The sequence below is a fragment of the Callorhinus ursinus genome, unplaced genomic scaffold, assembly GCF_003265705.2.
Source record: "Callorhinus ursinus isolate GAN/ISIS: 27379988/994484 unplaced genomic scaffold, GSC_fseal_2.0 scaffold5, whole genome shotgun sequence".
Taxonomy (NCBI): domain Eukaryota; kingdom Metazoa; phylum Chordata; class Mammalia; order Carnivora; family Otariidae; genus Callorhinus; species Callorhinus ursinus.
The window spans coordinates 43,960,456-43,979,118 of record NW_027397067.1 but is presented as its reverse complement, the minus strand read 5'-3'; the positions used below and the strand labels follow the sequence as shown (position 1 = coordinate 43,979,118).

Here is an 18,663-nt window from a genome sequence, read left to right as displayed (position 1 = left end):
CTGATGCAGGGCTCGATCCCAGGATGCTGGGATGAGCCGAAGGCAGACGCTTAACGACTGAGCCACCCAGGCGCCCCCTTAAATTATTTTTTTTAATTAAATACTGGACATTGTGTGTGGAAGAATAGTAGGTATTGTTCCCAGAGTGGACGAGGATCAATGTTTTTGCTCTATTGGGCCTGATAAGTATTATTTAGCCTCACTGGGCCTCAAGTCCATTAACAGCAAAGTGGGAATAAGCTCCAACTTCATAGAAATATTGTGTGAAATATATAAAACATAAATGTCAACTATTACTGTCACTTGCCTGGTGATAGACCTTAGTTATTATGTTTAATAAGGCAACTAGATTATACACACTTGATTTTTATCTCCAAATGGTGACATCTTTTTTTCCTGTTAATTAAAAAAATTCACATTTCATTTTACAAATTCTAATGAGATGAAAATGTACAAATTAGAAAGCCAAGTGCCTCCACACATTCAACTAAGACCATACTACAATTACGTATTCCTCAACTCCTTCAATAAATAACATAAAAATTGGTATCACTGCATTTGATTTAATGTTCAATACACACATAAAACCCAGAGATCTTCCAAATATTTATCCAGGATTTACTTTCAAAGTAGAACCAATAATTTTTACAGGTGGTATAAAGAAAGGTCCCCACTGTGATCCCTACCATATTTTGATTCTATGTGGGGGTGAAGATCATTTCTTCCTCTAGAAACAGAGAATTTGGAAGTATCAAGAAAGATGGTAACAGAAAGTATGAGAAAGTACTGTGCTCTGAAAATGGATCAGGTGAGATGAAAGTGTTAGTTGAAGAGGGACTTCCTGGAGCTGCAGACCCAGCATTCCTGGCCAGAAAGGACGAAAGTGCTCTCTTTCCTGTTCTTGCTAAGACCTGGGCAGCATTTCCTCCATGTCCGCGATGACGTAAGAGACAACAGCCCAAACAGCAGCAGCCACGTTCATCTGCTTTGGATCCATGACAGTCATGGTGTCTCCATGGGAGTGATGGAAGGAGAAGTATTTATAGAGGTCATCAAGTAGACTAGCTCCTGGGGAGAAAAGGGGAAGAATTCTTAGTGAAGTATTTTGACAGAGATTGCTGAATTGCTGAGATTGCTCAGAAACCATTGCTGCTCCTCCCTGCTTCACTCTTCCTGCTCCTACTATGCAGACTGCAGGGGCAAAATCATTACTTTCCCAGGCTCTCTGGCAGCAAGAAATGGCCAAGTGAATACCATTCTTACTACTAGGATATGAGTGGCAGGCTGCGGGAAAGTTCTAGGAAAGCCTTTACTTTGCTGACAAGAGTCAGAAAAATGCCCTAGAGCTGCATAAAAGTAGATGAAAAGTTTGGAGCTGCATGGGGTAATAAAGCCCCCACACTAAAAATGGCCAAGTGGAAAGACAGGAGTTCGAAAACACTGCTAGCCCACTGAATAGGCTCTACATTGCCTACTTCTGGACTATCTGCCACGTTGAAGATAAAACTTTATTTAAGTAACTGATAGAAATGTCCTATTTACTTATAAAAAGATAATATCTGCTTTTGTATCTGCAAGAGTGCAAATTATGTACCTTCCTGGATTCAAAAGAAAGCCCATACTCTTTTGCTCAAGTTTTTTTGCTCACATCATTCATATACTTCCCATGAAATTTCCCAACAACCTCTAAGGGCATCAGCAGGCACCTCTGCCTCACTTAAGAGCTTTCTTCTTTCTCTAGTGAAGCTTTTCTCTAGCTTCCACCATGGACCACAGCCTTGGGGATTCTTTGCCGTCCGTTAGTCATCCTTCAGAACCTCCTGGGCCCAGGTTGTGGATTCCAACTGCATTTCTTTATCCTCTGGCCTTATTTATTTATGTGCAGTGTTATTGTGAACCACACATACGTAAGACTGAAGAGAACACAAATGCATTTCAGGATGGATGACAATATAAAAAGTATGCATATGTCCACAATCCACTGCAAGAAAGATACTACCAGTACCTTTGAAGCCCATTTTATGAGTTCCCTCACCCCTTGTTGAAACTTTCCTCCCTCCAGAGGTACCCACTTTCCCATTCTGCTTGTGTGTTAATCACTCCTTGATTTTTAAGAAATTAGTTTTACCGTATATTTATATGGCATTACAAATAAATAAATAAATAAATAAATAAATAAATAAATAAATAAATAGTTTAACACTGTCCGCCTTTGAAACACATACACCAGATATATTTCTGTGACTTGCTTTTTCCACTCAGTGTGTATAGCTGTGGTATTTTCATTTTTTTATCGCTGTACATTATTTCATTGAATTTATTTATCCATTTTCCTGCTGATGGACATTTCGGTTGTTTCCAGTTTTCTGTTATTATATGTTGTTAGCAGCATTCTCTAGCATCTAAATAAAGGAATGGACTTGCTGGGCTATAGAACAGGTGTGTGTTTAATTTTATTGTGTAATTCCAAAATGTTGCCCTTTTCAGTGTGCACTTCTGCTGTCAGTATGTGAGTCTTCCTCTTGTTTCACAAGAGCACTTGCTCTTGTCAAGCTAATATTTGCTAATCTGGTGGGTATGAAACATTATCTCATTATGGTTTTAACTTTAACTTTTAAAATTATTAATGAGATTGAGCATGTTTTCATATATGCATTTTTTTGTCATTTATGTTTGCTCTTCTGTGGAATATTTGCTTATGCCTTTTGCCCATTTTTCAATTGATTTGTCTTTTCTTATTGATTTGTAGGAATTCTTAAAATATTTTAGATACTAAGAATAAGAAGTGCCTTAATTACTATTAGTAGCTTAATTACTACTGCTTTCTATTTCTTGTAATTGGTCAGAGCAAATTCCCCCACCTTTTCTTCCTTCCCCTTCAGGAATGTCTTACTATTCTTAACTGATCTTTCATATGAAGTTTGGAATCATCTTAAAATTGTACAAAAAATATTTTTGGATTTTGATGGAAATTGTGTAAATCTACATGTCAATTTGGGGAGAACTCACGTCTTTATATTAGGATATTGTGTTCTTATCCATGAAAATGGTATATTGATATTTCCTATTTATTGAAGTCTTCTGTAGCATCTTTAAAGTTTTGTGATACAGCTTGCATACCTTTTGTTAGTTTTCTTTTCTCCAAGGCTTATACTCTTTGTTGCTAATTGTAAATTGTACATTTAAAAAAATTGCATTTTCTGTTTGTGGCTATCCATTTTTAGCATCAAGGATATATCTGATTCATTAAAAGGCAGGTGTTCCTTCTTTTGTACACTCTGGAGCAGTTTGTGCAAGATCAGAATGATTCATTTCCTGTTTTTTTTTTGTGGAACTCTTTACAAAACCATCTAAGTCTGATACTTTGCTTATGGTAAATATTTTAACTAATGATTCGATTTCTATCCTGGTTATTGGGCTATTGGGCTTTTGTATTTCCTCTTGAATTAACTTTGGAAATTATATTTTTTAGGAATGTGTGAGTTTTGCCCAAATATTCAAAATAATCAAAATCAAAATAATCAGCATGAAGTTATCAGTAATATCCTGTTTTTATCTCTGTTTATGTCTGCATGTATAGGAATGTACTTTTTTTCATTCTCCATATTAGTTATTAGTGTCTTCTCTCTTTTTTGTTCATCAGTCTTGCCAGTAGTTTGTCAGTCGTATTAGTTTTTTGAAAAAAAAAAAAAGAAAAAGACAATATTTTTAACACTCTCTACTATAGAGTGGTTTTTCTTCCATTGATTTCTACTCAAATTTATTGTATCCCTCCTTCTTCCTTCTTTAGCTTTATTTGCTTTTCTTTTTCTAACATCTTGAATTGAATGTTTGGTCTATTGCTTTGCAGCTTTCTCTGTCTCCAGCATAAGCAATAAGGCTGCAATCTTCCTTCTACTGCTGCTTCAGCTATCTATATCCTGCCAATTCTGAGGAGTATCTTCAAGATCGCTCAGTTCTAAATATTCACCAATTCCTGGTTTGATTTCTTTTCTTGGATACATAAGTTAGAATGTATTTTCTAATTTTTAAAAGTATGGGGGTTCCCTTAGTTATTTTTTCATTATTGATTTCTAATTTAACTTACAGAGAATGCAGGCTATATGATACAGGTTCTTTTCAATCTATTGAGATCATGACCTGAGCCGAAGGCAGCCGCTTAACCGACTGAGCCACCCAGGCGCCCCACTCCCTCATCATTTTACTTGCACTCTTCCTTGCTCCTTATGTTTTTAGAGGTTTCTCTTCTGAAGACTTTAAAGTTGAATTTTAAAAATCTAGTCTAACAGTTTGAATTTTAACTGGACAGTATAATTTCTTTATGAAGATTGTGATTACTATTAAATTGAATTCATTTATGCCATCCTAGTTTTTGCTTTCTATTAGTTAATTTTGTTTTCTAGATTTGGTTTTTTCCCCCCTTTTCTTTCTTGCCTTCATCTGTGTTGATTTTTCCCTCTCCTATCTTTCCTTTTCTCCCCCCTCCCACTCTACTAGTTTGAAGGTTACACGTTTTATTTCAATTCCTTCAGTGGAGACCTTAGAAATAATAGCTCACATACTTAGCCAAAGTTAATCAATATCTTATTTAAGGACACTAGGGCCCCTCTGTCTCCAGATGCACTCACTGCTCATTAAAAACCACAGTTTAGGGAAACAGATTGGCAGATACCCTCACACAAGATACCCTCTGCCAGGCTCCAGAGTTCTCTTACCTCTATCAATTCTTGCTTTATCATTTTTCATCTCTGAGGAATTCCCTTACTTTGCCTCACTAAGCCATGTATTATAGAAAGGCAATTTTGTTTTATCCACAATTATTTTTGGTGGGGAAAAATGTGTCTACAAACTTCTGGTCTACCATATTAAAAGCGTTCTCTTCCCATAGTCCTCTACTTCCTGCCCTGTGGATTGGACCCTGTCCTTGTTTCTGAGACCTTCGTGGCCTCAGGATGTTGTCTAGATTTTCACTATTCCAACCCAAATTTTTAAAACTTTGTGCCAAGGTTAATCTCTATCTATGGCCCCAAACTCCTTGCTCTGAAGTAGAATTTGGATTTATCTCCATTCATATTTCACATTGAGATCAGCTATGGTGCTATTAAACAAACACAAGCCAGTGAGGCAAGAAAATAAGTGTAAAAGAAAAACTCAAACCTCACCTCTGACAACTAATGACTCCAATGCCTGCCAAGAAATATCCAAAACAGGGCGTATTCAGCTGACAATACCTAGTAAACCCTTCACCCGTGTGGAGGAGAGTTCTTCCAATTCAATAATTTTTCTTTCTAAACTAGTAAAACATGTTTTCTGTTAGCCCAGTGGCTCTGAAAAAAGTGGGATCTGACCATCATCCAGCCTGATAATGTAACACCATCAGTGGCTGGGCTGGAGCTGAGGTCCACAAACATTCAGAAGGCTTGATCCAGTTCAACTGGGCAAATACTTGAGTTCCTACAATATTCTAGGCAGTAGTCTAAGGACTGAGGCAGGCATGAAGATGAAAAAGACACAGCTGCTGCTCTCAAAAGAGACAGCTTTTGATAGAGTGTCCACAAGCAATAATAACACAGAATTTACTGAGTGCCACGAGGAAAGGACAAAGAAATAGCAGATGGCTCATGTAGCTGAATGACCTTCTTTGGCCCCTACACTAGGTCCCCTTGTTTTGTGCACTCCATACTTCTCTTATAATCTCCACCATCTTTTGTTATAATTGTACGTTTGAAATCTGATTTTCCCATTATACTGTAAACTCTCTGAAGGTAAAGCCCTCTGTTTTGTTCTCTACTCTGTCACCAATGCCTATAACATAGTGCCAAATAGAAGATGAATGTGTATTTGTTGAGCTAATGAATAAAATTGGCGAATTTTAATAAGTAAACTGGGCCTTGAAGGTGCTGTACCAGAGTCCTTGTAGGAAACAGATGGGATGCTCCAAAAAGGTAACTTGGAGCATTTGATGAAAGGACTATTTACAAAGAGTGGTCGGGGTTAAATAAAGCCCAGAAGAGATGCTGATGTATCCTAGGGCTGGCAACAAAGAGAGCCATTACCATTCCTAGGCTTAGAAGGCAAAGAAAGCAGCTCTGGCTGCAGGAGAGGGTCACCAGAGGAGTCGTGGCTATTTGTACAAGCCAGGGAATCAATCAGTTTCCTGCTGGTGCCTCCTGTAGCCTATGGGGCCTCCCCATGGCCAAACCCAATCATAAGCCAGAGGGAAGGAGTAATTTGTTAACGCAGTCCATAACAGTCTCCAGGGCCACAATATAGGGTAGAGAAAGGTGAGGACTGATATGGAATTGTGTAAAAGAGATTTTTAACATAAGTCCTTAAGATGTCAACAGACAAGAGATGGGACACAGACATTCCAGGTGAAAGAGTACATGAGCGTTCCAGTTTGGGTGATGTGTGTGGGGGTAACTTAGGTTAATTACTGGCAGATCAGTTATTGGTAACCAACTGTGGAAGGTCCTGAATATAAGGCTGAAAATAGACAGAATGTATTTCATAAATGGGGAGCCCTTGGGAACCAATGGGCAGGAAGGCGGGGAGACTAGAGTTGCACCTTAGGGAGATGCTCCAGAGGAATGTAGAGGTGGAGTTATGTAAACACCATGGTGGTACCATCTGGGGGGCAGGTGTCAAAGACCAGGGCCACATGAGAATATCCTAGTTTCTGAAATTCTCTAGAAAGCACATGGATGAAGATAACCAAAATTCCCAGGGAAAAGGCCAGAGGTCCATTTTAAAACCAGAAGATTCCTTATGTCATGATCTCACTGCACACCCTGGAGAGACAAATCTAGGTGTTTACTTTGGTAGGAGCAAGAAGCATTTTAACAGAAACCGTGACATTTCAGAACCAGCGGAAGCTGGTGAGGAGCATATGCTCTCTGGATCCCAGAGAGCATCAGGTGGAAAGCAAATTCATGTACAAGTTAAGGACAAAGTCAAGGAGTTCAAAGAGTGAAAGCCACTGAGGGTAGATGGAAGATGAATTAGAACTGTGTACATGAAGAAAGAGGAAAGGACATTTCATTCCAGCAGACAGAGTAGGGCTCACCTGGGGCTGTTTTCCTCCAATTCAGTGCTTCTTAAAGACACTGCTTGATGGCTGACAGGAAAGGCTCCAAATTACATATTGAAAAAACAGAAGCAAGATATACTTGTGTATGCCCTCTCCAGGCCTCTGAAATTCCCATTCAGTCTCAGCCTGAAAGAACTTGCCTGCCAGATGGGTGGGAATCTGGCTGCCTCCCCTCACAACTGGAACATTACAGAAGGCATTTCCTCAGAGATCATTGAAGTTCCCATGAACATTTCATACAACTAAAACAACTCCAGAAAATCCGATATTACCAATAAGGATGCTGATAACCACAGGTGATACGAGGTGGTCCTGTTGGCTGCCTCACAGCTTTGTCTCTGCAATTCCAAGGAGACATTTTATCAGTGACAGCTACTAGTCTAAAAGACCAGCACTGAGGGAGAGCCTGCACTGCAATTTCTGAGAGCACCTGACATGGTCTCATGGGTGGAAGGAATGTTAACTATCCCTGGGGATAAATTGCAGTCTCTTCTGACAGGTATGTGAGCTCTGAACAGGGAATCATCAAATGCTTTTTAGAAATAGAAAGCTGGTAAGTAGGAGCCTGCTCTGAAGGCCAACATTCAGCCCCTGGAAATAAACTACAACATTATTAGGGCAGTTCACTGTTAGGAAATTATTTCTAAGGGAGGTATGGAATTTAAGGATGTGAAGACATATCCTTGAGTATGTCAGCCAAGAAGTTGGACCTACGCAGGGAGAGACAGCAGAGAACACAGGGGTTAGAGTCAGATAGGCCTGGGTTCAAATTCAAACTCTTCTGCTTAATAACTGGGTGACTTTAGGTGAATCGTATAAGGCTTTTTAGCCTTAGTTTTCCCCCTCATCAAATGGGGCTACTAAGATCTGACTTTCAAGGTTCTGGTGAAAATTAGTAGGCACTCAATTAATAGATGCTATAGATCCATAGGGATGACCCGATATATACACAGCAGCTTGATCAATTAAATGCAACTTGGAGGGACTTAAAATTATAATTTAATAAGTTAAAAGTTCTGACAACTGTTCTTAAAGATGAAATAGCTGGACCATGACGTCTATTCTATATGACCCCACCTTGACCTGGCTTGGATTATTTTTCCTTCTCCTCCTTCCCATCCCCTTCTCTCCTCTCCTCTCCGAATCTGTTCTATAAACATTCATCTCAGAAAATATTTTCCAGCTGTTTGACTGGGTGAAAATGGTCCCATGAATATTGTAAGAAACATCCAACCTGCCCCATACTGTTCACAGAAGATTCCAATCTTCACAGAGAGGTCTCAGTAATGACTGTGGTCTGTGCAGAATACTGGAACAAGATTGAATACCTGCTAATTCCTGAACAGTTGGGGGGGGGGGCAAATATACAGAGATTCTCATAGCCTCCTCTTTTTTAGGTTAACTCACATTCATTTGTAATCAGTGGATTTTCATGTACACAAATTAAGCAATTCATGCAATGAGAAGTTTTTGAAAGATTTGAAAGCTTTGAAAGTTTAAATTCAAGTCTGTTATTTCAGCACATACACTGGCTGCTGCAATGTTGCATGAAAGATGCACTAACAGGCAAGCAGCTGTGGAAAATCCATTTCTCCTTTATAAACAGATCTTGAACAGTCTGGGGTATGCAATTTAATTGCAATGGAATGTATTACAGACATTCCCCTGATCATAATTGTGGGGTTAAAGAAGAATGTTACGGTCTTAACTTATTCCCTGCAAGAAAATGGTCCCCCTAGAATCTATAAAATCTAAAAAGACATTTAAACTTTAATTAGAATTATTATTTCTTTTAGCAACATTATCAATGAAAAACATTACTGCCAAAACAATTAGAAAATCAATTCATGGACTTTGCAGACATCTAATCTTTCTTTTCAAAAAGGGCAGCTTTATCCCTACTGTATTAAATCTCGTTGAAAATTAGAGTAAGAAGCAGTTAATTAATAGCTTCCTAACCCATAGCTCTCCAGAAGAGAAAGCAACTTCTAAGCAGGAAAGGAAAAAAGAAAAAAAAGAAAAAAAAGCGAGTAAATGAAAGGAAAGGACAGGAAAGGGAAGGGAAAACATCCCCAATCAAAACTCCATAAAAAGTATTATAATTTTAGTTTCCAAACTCTTAATTTATCCAAGAATCGCCGAGTCTATGTTAAAAAGGTTCAGGCATAAGTCTACAACTTCTATCTCTTTGTAAAGTTTGGATTGGCTGCTGGGATAACTTTGGCCACAGAGCTGAAGTCACCACCACCAGACCTGGTGAGCCTCCAGTTCACATGTACCTGAACTCTGTGATAATGATTCATCTTTCCATAAAGTTGAAGAACTACAGAGCAACAGCAAGACCAACTAACCCCTGCTGCACGAAGCTGGTACTACAGACTCTCCCACAGCAGAAATAACAAGAACACTATGTGTTGAGTGCTTCCTGTGTGCTTAGGGCTTTATGGAGATGATTTTATGGAGTTCTCCCAGTGACCCCATGAAGGGATGGTCATCACGTGTCATTAACAGATAGAAAACAGATTTAAGGAACTTGTCTAAAGTCATACAATAGTAAGTGTCTATGTAGAGATAGGATTCAAATCCAGGTGTCTCTGATCTAAAAACTGTGCTCCTAACCAGTGTTCTGTACCTTCTCTCACTGCCCTATCCCAGGAATCTGTAACTACTTTTTCCCCAGTGGGTAAAACTATTTGCACAATTTATCCCGTTCACTGCTCTGGTCCCCCATACCAATTTCTGCCTCATGACATGGAGACAGAAATTCAAATAGGAGGTGTCCTGGACCATAAAACAGTGAAGAATTATGTTCATACGGTGGGCAGCCTGGGACTGCCTATCAGAAGATGAACAGCAGAACCCATCTGTCACCAAGTCCTCTGCTCTGTCTGGGCCACACTCTCAAGGGCCTACCAGTCCTCCTGAGAGTTCCCGGCCCATTCTATCTAGAACTCCTCCCCTCCGATCCCTCATTATCCCCCTTTTCACTGTCTAAAAGTATATTTAATTCTTGTAATGGTTTTATTTTTTGCTGTCTGTCTTTCCCATTGGAATATAAGCTCCATAAGGGCAAGAACTTGGTCTTTTTGTCCCGATTCCCAATGCCTGGCATGTAATAGAAGCTCAATAAATATTTGTTGACTCACTAAATGGATAAATGAAAGAATTATTAAATATCAAATTGGACAAAAGTCGAGAAGAATATTGACTGGTTTCATCCTCTCTCTCTCTCCAGCTACTCTTGGTAAGTAAAGCCTACTTTCTGGGGATTCTATTCTCAGCTCTTGCCAAGTAGGTTCTCATTACTGAAAATATGTGATATTTCATATACAAGCTGAGATCCAAATGCTCTCTTACGGATTACACAATATGTTCTTGTACCTTTCACCACTGTTAGAGAAATCAGCCACAACTTGAAAGTAGGGCAAAAAGGTAGGCAGCATATCTTTTCAATGTCATTCAGGAGCAAAGTCCACCTAAAGATTTTCTAGGAGAATGTATTTAGTTTGACTCACTGCTTACTACTAATTAAAGGTTGCAGACTTGGTGAATTTATATTTTAAATCATAAATTTTTGTCGAGTAGAGATGAAAATGATTTCTGTCCCAAAGAACAGATAATCCCAAAGATTACAATTTATTGGCCTTTAAGACATTAACCAGTTTTTAATCTAATCTAGCAATCTCATCCTAATATTTCTTTATTAAATTGCCTAGTTTCTCAAATGCTCTATAAATTGGTATTAATATCTTACTGGATTCCTTACTAATTAATTGAATAAAATTCTTCGACATGCATTTATTTTATATTTGCATGAACATCATGATTTTACCTTTTAGAAAATTATAACTTAATACCACCCATCTATAAACCATAAAAGAAAAATCACATTCTCACTTCTCAAAAGTTAAGTTTCTCACAAAGTCATCATCTATAATTTTATCCATGAGCACCCAAATAAGCAAAAGCACTGAGCAAGCACTGATAGCTATACATATCTGTGTTTCTGTGTGTATAATATTGGGCTTGTCCTTAACATCTCCGGACCTGTTAATATCCTTATGTCTCTCTTGAACTGCTTTCTACCTTCCACGTGAGTCATGCTTTTACCTTTTAGAAAATTATAATTTAATACCATCTACCTACAAACCTTAAGTGAACAATCACATTTGTATGTAATAAGGTCCTTATCTTTGAGTTTATGATTTATGTGTGTGTGTGTGTGTATTTATAGCTTCATAGATAGCTGTAAAGAAACACCCATAACACTCTGTCCTTCTGTCTGTTTTTGTAACACAAAATAACATCGATACTTCTTTGGGAGGGCTAATTTTGAATCTTACTCATTTTTATATGTTGGTCCTCATTTATCATTCTCCTTTTGTCCATACAGAACTTATTATCCACTCTTCTTTCATGGCCTCATGTCAGTAAAATTTCCACCTATCTGAGCCAATGTGATTCCTTGTAAATGCTTTTCTGCAGTTTTTCTCCACACTTGGGGAATGATGCTCACTAAGAAAACATCAGTAAAAATGGTTTCTGACAGAGCACACTGTCAGAATATTCAATGTATGTAGGTCTTGAACTTAAAAAGACTCTAAAGATTGTTTCGAGTGCGGTATTTACAATGAAAACCTTAAAATTATCCCAGGTCTTCCTGTAATTGTGCTCATATGAACATATTTTGATTTCTGGCTACAGATGCAAAAAAGTTACAAAGCTACTGTGCAATAGAAGGCAGGTGTTAAGATATAAACCTTTGTCTCTGCTTGCCACCTCCCATTCTGCTGGCAAGCAGAGACAAAGGAATGAGACAAATTGGAAGTATTACATGGACATGCTGTTCTAGACTTATTTCTCAGACTGCATTTGTTAATTCTGCAAGGCTGGTTGGCAGGAGTACCGCAGAAATGCCTGGGTGACATGGGAGAGCTGGAGCCCCAATTTTGTCACCCACTATTCAATGATTATGGTATCGAAGGCCAACTGGTTGATAGGAAGATGTCCGTTCATGAAAGAGGTCACAAGGGAGACTCTATGAACCTCTGACCAGTGATTCTCACTTCCCCATGGCCAGGCTAATGGATTTATAAAATCCAAGCACTTAAACACATAGTTTATAGGGGGAAAAAATCATGGCTTTTGTAAGAGGAAGCCTTGGCTTCTTTATGATCATTAAAAAGGTTAAAAAAAAAAAAAGGTTGTAAGCAAAGAGAAAAGAGTTTTTTACCTATTCAAAGAACCTTTGATTAAACTATGCTACAACCAAAAATGTTGACGTGCTGTGGAATTGAATGTTTTGCTGTGCATACAGAACTACCTGGCTATGAGACAAAGAAAGGAAGCAACAAGTGTTTCTCTGCAAGGAAGTCCACCTGAGGGTTGGTATCATTATTTGGAATTGGAATCAGTCTTGAAAACCTGCAAATGCCTTTCCAGTTACACTGGGGGTCTCCATTATCCCCCAATAAGTAGGACAGGCCAAAATTGCACCTTTTAAGGCAGCGAGTATAAATTCACTGCTGATTAAGCTACACTAGGTTTCAAAGAAATGAGGCTATTTGAGAGGCTACACTTAATAGTTTTAGGTCATGTCAAGGTGGGCAGCCAAGGCCTCCACAAAATTCCTCTGGGGGCCATTGTCAGAAGCAGAATTATGGGCTGGATGGACCAAGAGTCTGCACTGAGATGGGCTTTCTTTCGTTTCTAGATACCATAGTGTCAAGGTCACAAGAAGCTACACCAAGGAAAATAGGATATACATACATAAAATAAAGTTTTACTACTAAAAACAATCCCATCTGAAAAGAGGCTATATTAAAAATATAGTAAAATTTAAGTACTAATGAATAACATGTATCATGTCCAGAAACCAGAGTGATGGTATTATATGAATCAGTTTAGAGGTAGCTTAGGCCAATGAAGAAAATTGATCTCGGAGTAAGAGTCTCTTGATTTCTTTCTATTCTCCATATCCATTTATGTGTCAGACAGCATAAATTTATCCAAAATAAGTGTGTCCATGAACCAGGCAGCTGGTTCAACAAAAAGATGACAAACTACTCGGCTAATGCTGCAAAATGTTAGTGAAGTTTCCTCCACCTCACCTTCCAAAGAAAAAACAAGAATGGATACATGGTGAATGATTCTTGCCTCAAGCCATCATCCTTGAAAATGGAGCAAAATTAGATGTTGACAATGGTGAAAATTTGGTAAATATTGGCTCAGTTATTGAGCTTTCATTTTATTTATGCAAATAAGCTTTTAATTTATTGGCTTTCATTTTATTTATGCAAATAAGCTTCTTTTTTCTTGGTCACCTGAGAGGTTCCCATTTGGCAGTTAAATACAGCCCCTTTAGTTGACTATCTGCTAAAAGGATGAATTTTTTTTTTTACACAAAACCTTCTAAAATATAACTTTCTAAAAATTATTATTCAGTGAAGGAAAAAAAAAAAGCTAAACATGAAAAGCTTTCTGAATTCCAAAACAAAAGAAGCAAATGTTTAAGAAGGAGGCTGGAAATGAATATGCTTTTAATGCAAACACATTTCACTTAAAGTAAAACATCAGTTCAAAGAATATCCATTCAATGCCAACACTCATGAAAAGATCCTGCCCATGGCAATCTACTTATAGGGAATCTATAAGGCTGAGGTACAAATTTAACATTTAAATATAACTAAATTTACAATGCTCTTATGGTTGACCCTCACTAATGTAATTTTTAGGAAATTCTTCTAATGAAGAAACAGTGATTATTCTGAATAGACACCCAAAATATAATTATAGTACATTCGATTAAATGCTTCTGTGGTGAGATAAATTGCAATTTACACATTTCTGTGTGTTCTTTAAAAAAAAAAAAAAAGGCCAAGGATGACAAAGGAAGCTAATGCTACTTTGTGGGGTAACATGTCATTAGCCGTTCCATCATTTATGCTCAAACTCCAGAATTACTGGGTAAGGCAAATGGTGCTTGAGATTTGCTGCTACAGACCCTGAAATAGTTTCCAGCACAAAATTTATAAATAACACCAGGAGTCCTACTGTTTATCTCCTGAGTCATTTTTCTTCAAGCCTTTTAGAATTCTTGACAAAGGTGAGATGTATACTGTCCTTTACTAATTAAACTGGTAAGAAGACCTCATTATGAAGGATATGGAACATGAAGCATGAATTATTTCTTGTTTAACTTCATACAGAATAGAAACAATTGTCCAGTTATTATAAATAGGTTAAATGACTACTTAGGATGATCACAGTGACATTTACCATGTACTAAGCTTGCACTCACTACTGCATAGCAAGACAGCTACTAGGGATTCTACCAAACATGACTTGGATACAAGGCTTTTGAAAAGAAGATCATATTCACTCATCTGATATCTATTGAACTCCTACTAAGTTCCAAGCACCTTGCTAAGCCCTGGGCAAACAATGGCAGGCATAATTTAAATGTGTCTGCTCTCACGGAATTTCACGGAACTTTCAGTCTAGTACAATACACCTGAAGAAATGAGGTTGACTAAGATTACATCCAAAACTGCTTGAGATTCTGCAAATGAAGCTTAAAAAGGAAAAAGCCTCATTCTCCCCAAGTTACTGATTTTAACGCAGTAAAAGTTGTTTATGAGCATGTTGGAGGGTGCTACAGGCTCTCTCACTGTGGTCATGGTACAGAGACTGGGAAATAGCACTCCTTATTATTGTCTCTGGGATATTGGTTCTGTACAATGACATATCATTTAATGATGAAAAAGGTAACAAAATCATGACCATAATCATAGCCAGGATTTACTAAGTACTTTCTATGTTCCATGGCCTTAACTAAACATTTGACATTCATTATCTTATCAAATCATCATAATGATTCTCTAATTATTATTATCCTCATTTTACAGATGAATAAACTTCGGCTTAAAGGTTATGATGATGATTAGAAGCAAAAGAGTCTGGGGAGAGGATCTGTAGACGTTTTTTGCCTTGTGCTGAATTCATCCCTTCATCTTAAAGATGGAAGACCACAGGGCAGGGAGTCTTGGCCTCACAGAGTGGTGGGAAAGGGCAATCCTATGAATCTGCCATCCCCTGACGACCCATGCCCACACAACCACCCATCTTTTCTTTCCAGGGAACTTCTCGCATGAACCTGTGTTTTTTGAAATTCCTTCTATTCGATTCCATAATAGCCTGTCTGACTTGTACATCTCCAAAATTATATCCTTCCCTTTCTTGTAACTCAACCTTGCATGCTTGGTAACAGGCATCTAATCCCATTCTGCTTTTTTAGGGCAAAACCCACTCCGCCTGTGGTCAGTGGATTGTCAGAAGAGCTACCGTCCCTCTTAACTTTTAGGGTCACTTCTGTCTGTGGAGAAATGTCTCGTCTCCTTGAAAGCTTTCTTTTCACATAAGTCAGGGCTGGGAGAGAACTTCTCCAGTCTAACTGTCAAATGCACCACATACACAAGAAGTTTGTTCCACTTTGGCTGATCAGAATTAAACATTTTCCCAGGCCCGTGGGCTCTGGGAATTGTTCAGCCTCCAGCTCCCTGATAGCTGTTCTTTGCTGCATCTTGTAGAATTTTAACCCTATACATGTTCAGTTCAGTATGCAACAAAAGACTCAAAGAGAACCTTATGAGGATTACTGGATCTCTTTCTCTGTTTAGCTATCTCTTCTCTGGTAGTCAGTCCTATAAACATGGGAGCCTCAGACTCCCTGAACTCTAATCTCTGTCTTTGCAAGTTAGCAAGGCTACTATGTTATGCTTGGGTTTCCCCTCTCTGCTCCATGGCCTGAAATGTGTCTCCAGGCAGGAAACTGGGGCCATTATAGGAATCATCTTTTGTTTTCTTTACCTTGTGGATCATAGACATCACTTTCCAATGTATGAAATTAGCTCTTTGATGTATTTTGCATAGTTTTCTAGTTTGTTTTTGTTTGTTTCAAAGATTTTATTTGTCAGAGAGAGCACAAGCAGAGGGAGAAGCAGGCTCCTTGCTGATGCGGGGCTCAATCCCAGGATAGTGCGATCATGACCTAAGCCGAAGGCAGACGCTTAACCGACTGAGCCCCCCAGGCGTCCCTTGTTTGTTTTCTTTTTAAAAGCAAAGGACAAATCTAATACCAGTTTCTCTCTTATGGGTTGAAGCAGATACTCTTATTAGCTTCTTTTTAAAAATTAAAAAAAAGTATTTTTTTTAAATTGAGATATAATTGACATACTTACTAGCTTCTTGAAAGTGGAAAATATATCATATAGTGCTCTTGCTCCTACATTTCAGCACCTGACAGTTGCTTTACTCGTCAACATAGCAGAGTGGCTAATAGCACAAATTATAGAGCCCATCACACTGAGTTTGAATTCTGACTTGGCACGTATCAGCTTGTAGTATGAGGAAGGATATTTTACCTCTCTGTGCCTTGATTTTCCTATCTATAGCACAGGAATAATAATAATAATTACAACTATCTTTTAGGTTTGTTTGAGCTTCAGTGAGCTAGTGAGGTAGAATGCTGCTTGGCATATGATAACACACAGTATGGTAGCTATTATTTTTTTTAAATTTTATTTTATTGTTATGTTAATCACCATACATTACATCATTATGGTAGCTATTATTAATATTACTATGACTCATCACCAAAAGGCCAGTTAGGCTATTCCTGTACGACTGATCCTTCATTCTTTTGAAATTTCGTGCAGATAATCAGAGTGAGTTAAGTCAACAAAATCACATAATATTGTTTCATTGTTATAAGAAAGAATCACGCACCCCATTCCTCCCAGCCAATCACGAGTAAGTAACATTGAGCTCCTAGGCTGAGAACAAAAGACACTGACAAAAGCTACATCTTAGGGTACAAGGGGATTATAAGTGCCCCTGCTTTTCATCTTTCCATCCAGATTAGCAATGAAAAAGCATATGTGTACTGCATTTCTAACAATTAGATTTTATTGGAACTGCACTAGTGGCAATAGATCAGTAGAAGAACATGGCAGTGAACCAGCTTGAGAAGTGAAGACTCCTTTTATAGAGCAAATGATTGCCTACCAATTTATCTATGCCATAAATCTGGAGTTTTGTATGTAGGGTCTGTAAACAGGCTGCACCTGGGCCAGGGTCACTTTCAAAGATCAGGTTTGGCTTCCTTAGATGGGGGCTTTCAGACACATTAAGAGCTGCTCCTTTAGGGAGCTTCTCTCTGGAGCTTTGACGGAGTTCTTAGGAAAGAGGGGGTCCCAATATTTACACTTGCCAGGCAAAGATTTGAAAATCACTTGTGTGTGTGCTTAACCAGCCTGGATATCGGTCATGCGTCCAAGAATCAAATACAAATTAAAGTTTTAACATAAACAAATATCTTTGGTATTTGCTCTGCAAACTAGCCCATGTGCTACCACCACCACTGTGCTTCTGTCTGGGGAATGGTCCTTCCTTATGTGCCTGAAGGCCCCTCTCTCTCAGTCTGGGATTAAAATAGCCAGCTGTCAGGTGACCTCATCACAGATGTTGGCAACATCTGAAGTTCATGTCTTGTAAATGTTTAATGATAGTCTTCAGAGGATAAAGGGATAGAGAAGCAATTAAAACTCACACTCCTGACTGGATACTGTGATTAAATTCAATTCTGGTGCATTATTTTAGTTTGATGTAGTACCATGGTGCAGGGGTCTGTATGCTCTCGCTGATCTAAGTAATCCCCCACTGATGTACACGAGAGATCAAATATCAAAGAATAACAACACGTCAGTCCTCATTTCTGAATCATCCACCTTATGAATAATACTTTGAATTTAAATAATCCTTTTTTAAGAAAAGATCAATGCTTTTTTGTTTTCTTATCTATCTTAACAGCATTTCTGTGAGAAAAGAAGGGGCTGGATTTGTATTCCCCTGTTTTTAGAAGTATGAGAGACAGAGAACCAGAGAGAGTAAATCATTTGCTTGAGATTATCATATAGTGACACAGAACCTAAGAAAAGCCTTGGACGTTGGTGCACCGACCTGCAACCTTTCTGCTAGATCAGGGTTAGTGAAGCAGATTTGCAAGGGGCTGGAGACTACATATGGTAGATTTGGCAGGTTGTACAGTCTCTGTTGCAACTTAACTATCCAACTCTGCTATTGTAGCATGAAAGCAATCATTGATAGGGTGTAAATGTAAATGAACGAGCATGACTGGTTATGAGGACTCTATGTATATATACGTGTGTGGGTGTGTGTGTTTTACAAAAATAGGTGGTGGGCCAGATTTGGCCTACAGGCCATAGTTTACTAACCCTTATAGTACATCACAACTCATGTTGAATGCTGCCTTAAGCTGTAGGGGCCACTGTGTAGGACAGGAGAATGTGACATTTGTGCATGCTTCCTACATTATCACGATCTTCACAAGAACCATGCTCTATAAGCTGTAAATGACTTTCCATTTTATGTTTCAGGAAACTGAGAGGCTAACTCACTTAACCAAGGCCACGTGGTTGTAAATGAAGCACAAAGATTACAGTATGAGTCTCCTGACTTCTAATATTTCTCCTCTGCTAGCTGTCCCATGGGAA

At 38.4% G+C, this 18,663-nt stretch overlaps 1 protein-coding gene across 1 annotated transcript in view; it reads right to left on the bottom strand.

The window, feature by feature from the left end:
* Window positions 1-543: 543 nt before the first annotated feature.
* CPQ (carboxypeptidase Q) overlaps window positions 544-18,663 on the bottom strand; it is a 456,203-nt gene continuing 438,083 nt past the window's right edge. Inside the window, exon 8 of the mRNA XM_025870877.2 lies at window positions 544-1,068. Coding sequence (XP_025726662.1) covers window positions 905-1,068 — 164 coding nt within the window. The 3' untranslated portion in view covers window positions 544-904. The remainder of the gene's footprint in view (window positions 1,069-18,663) is intronic.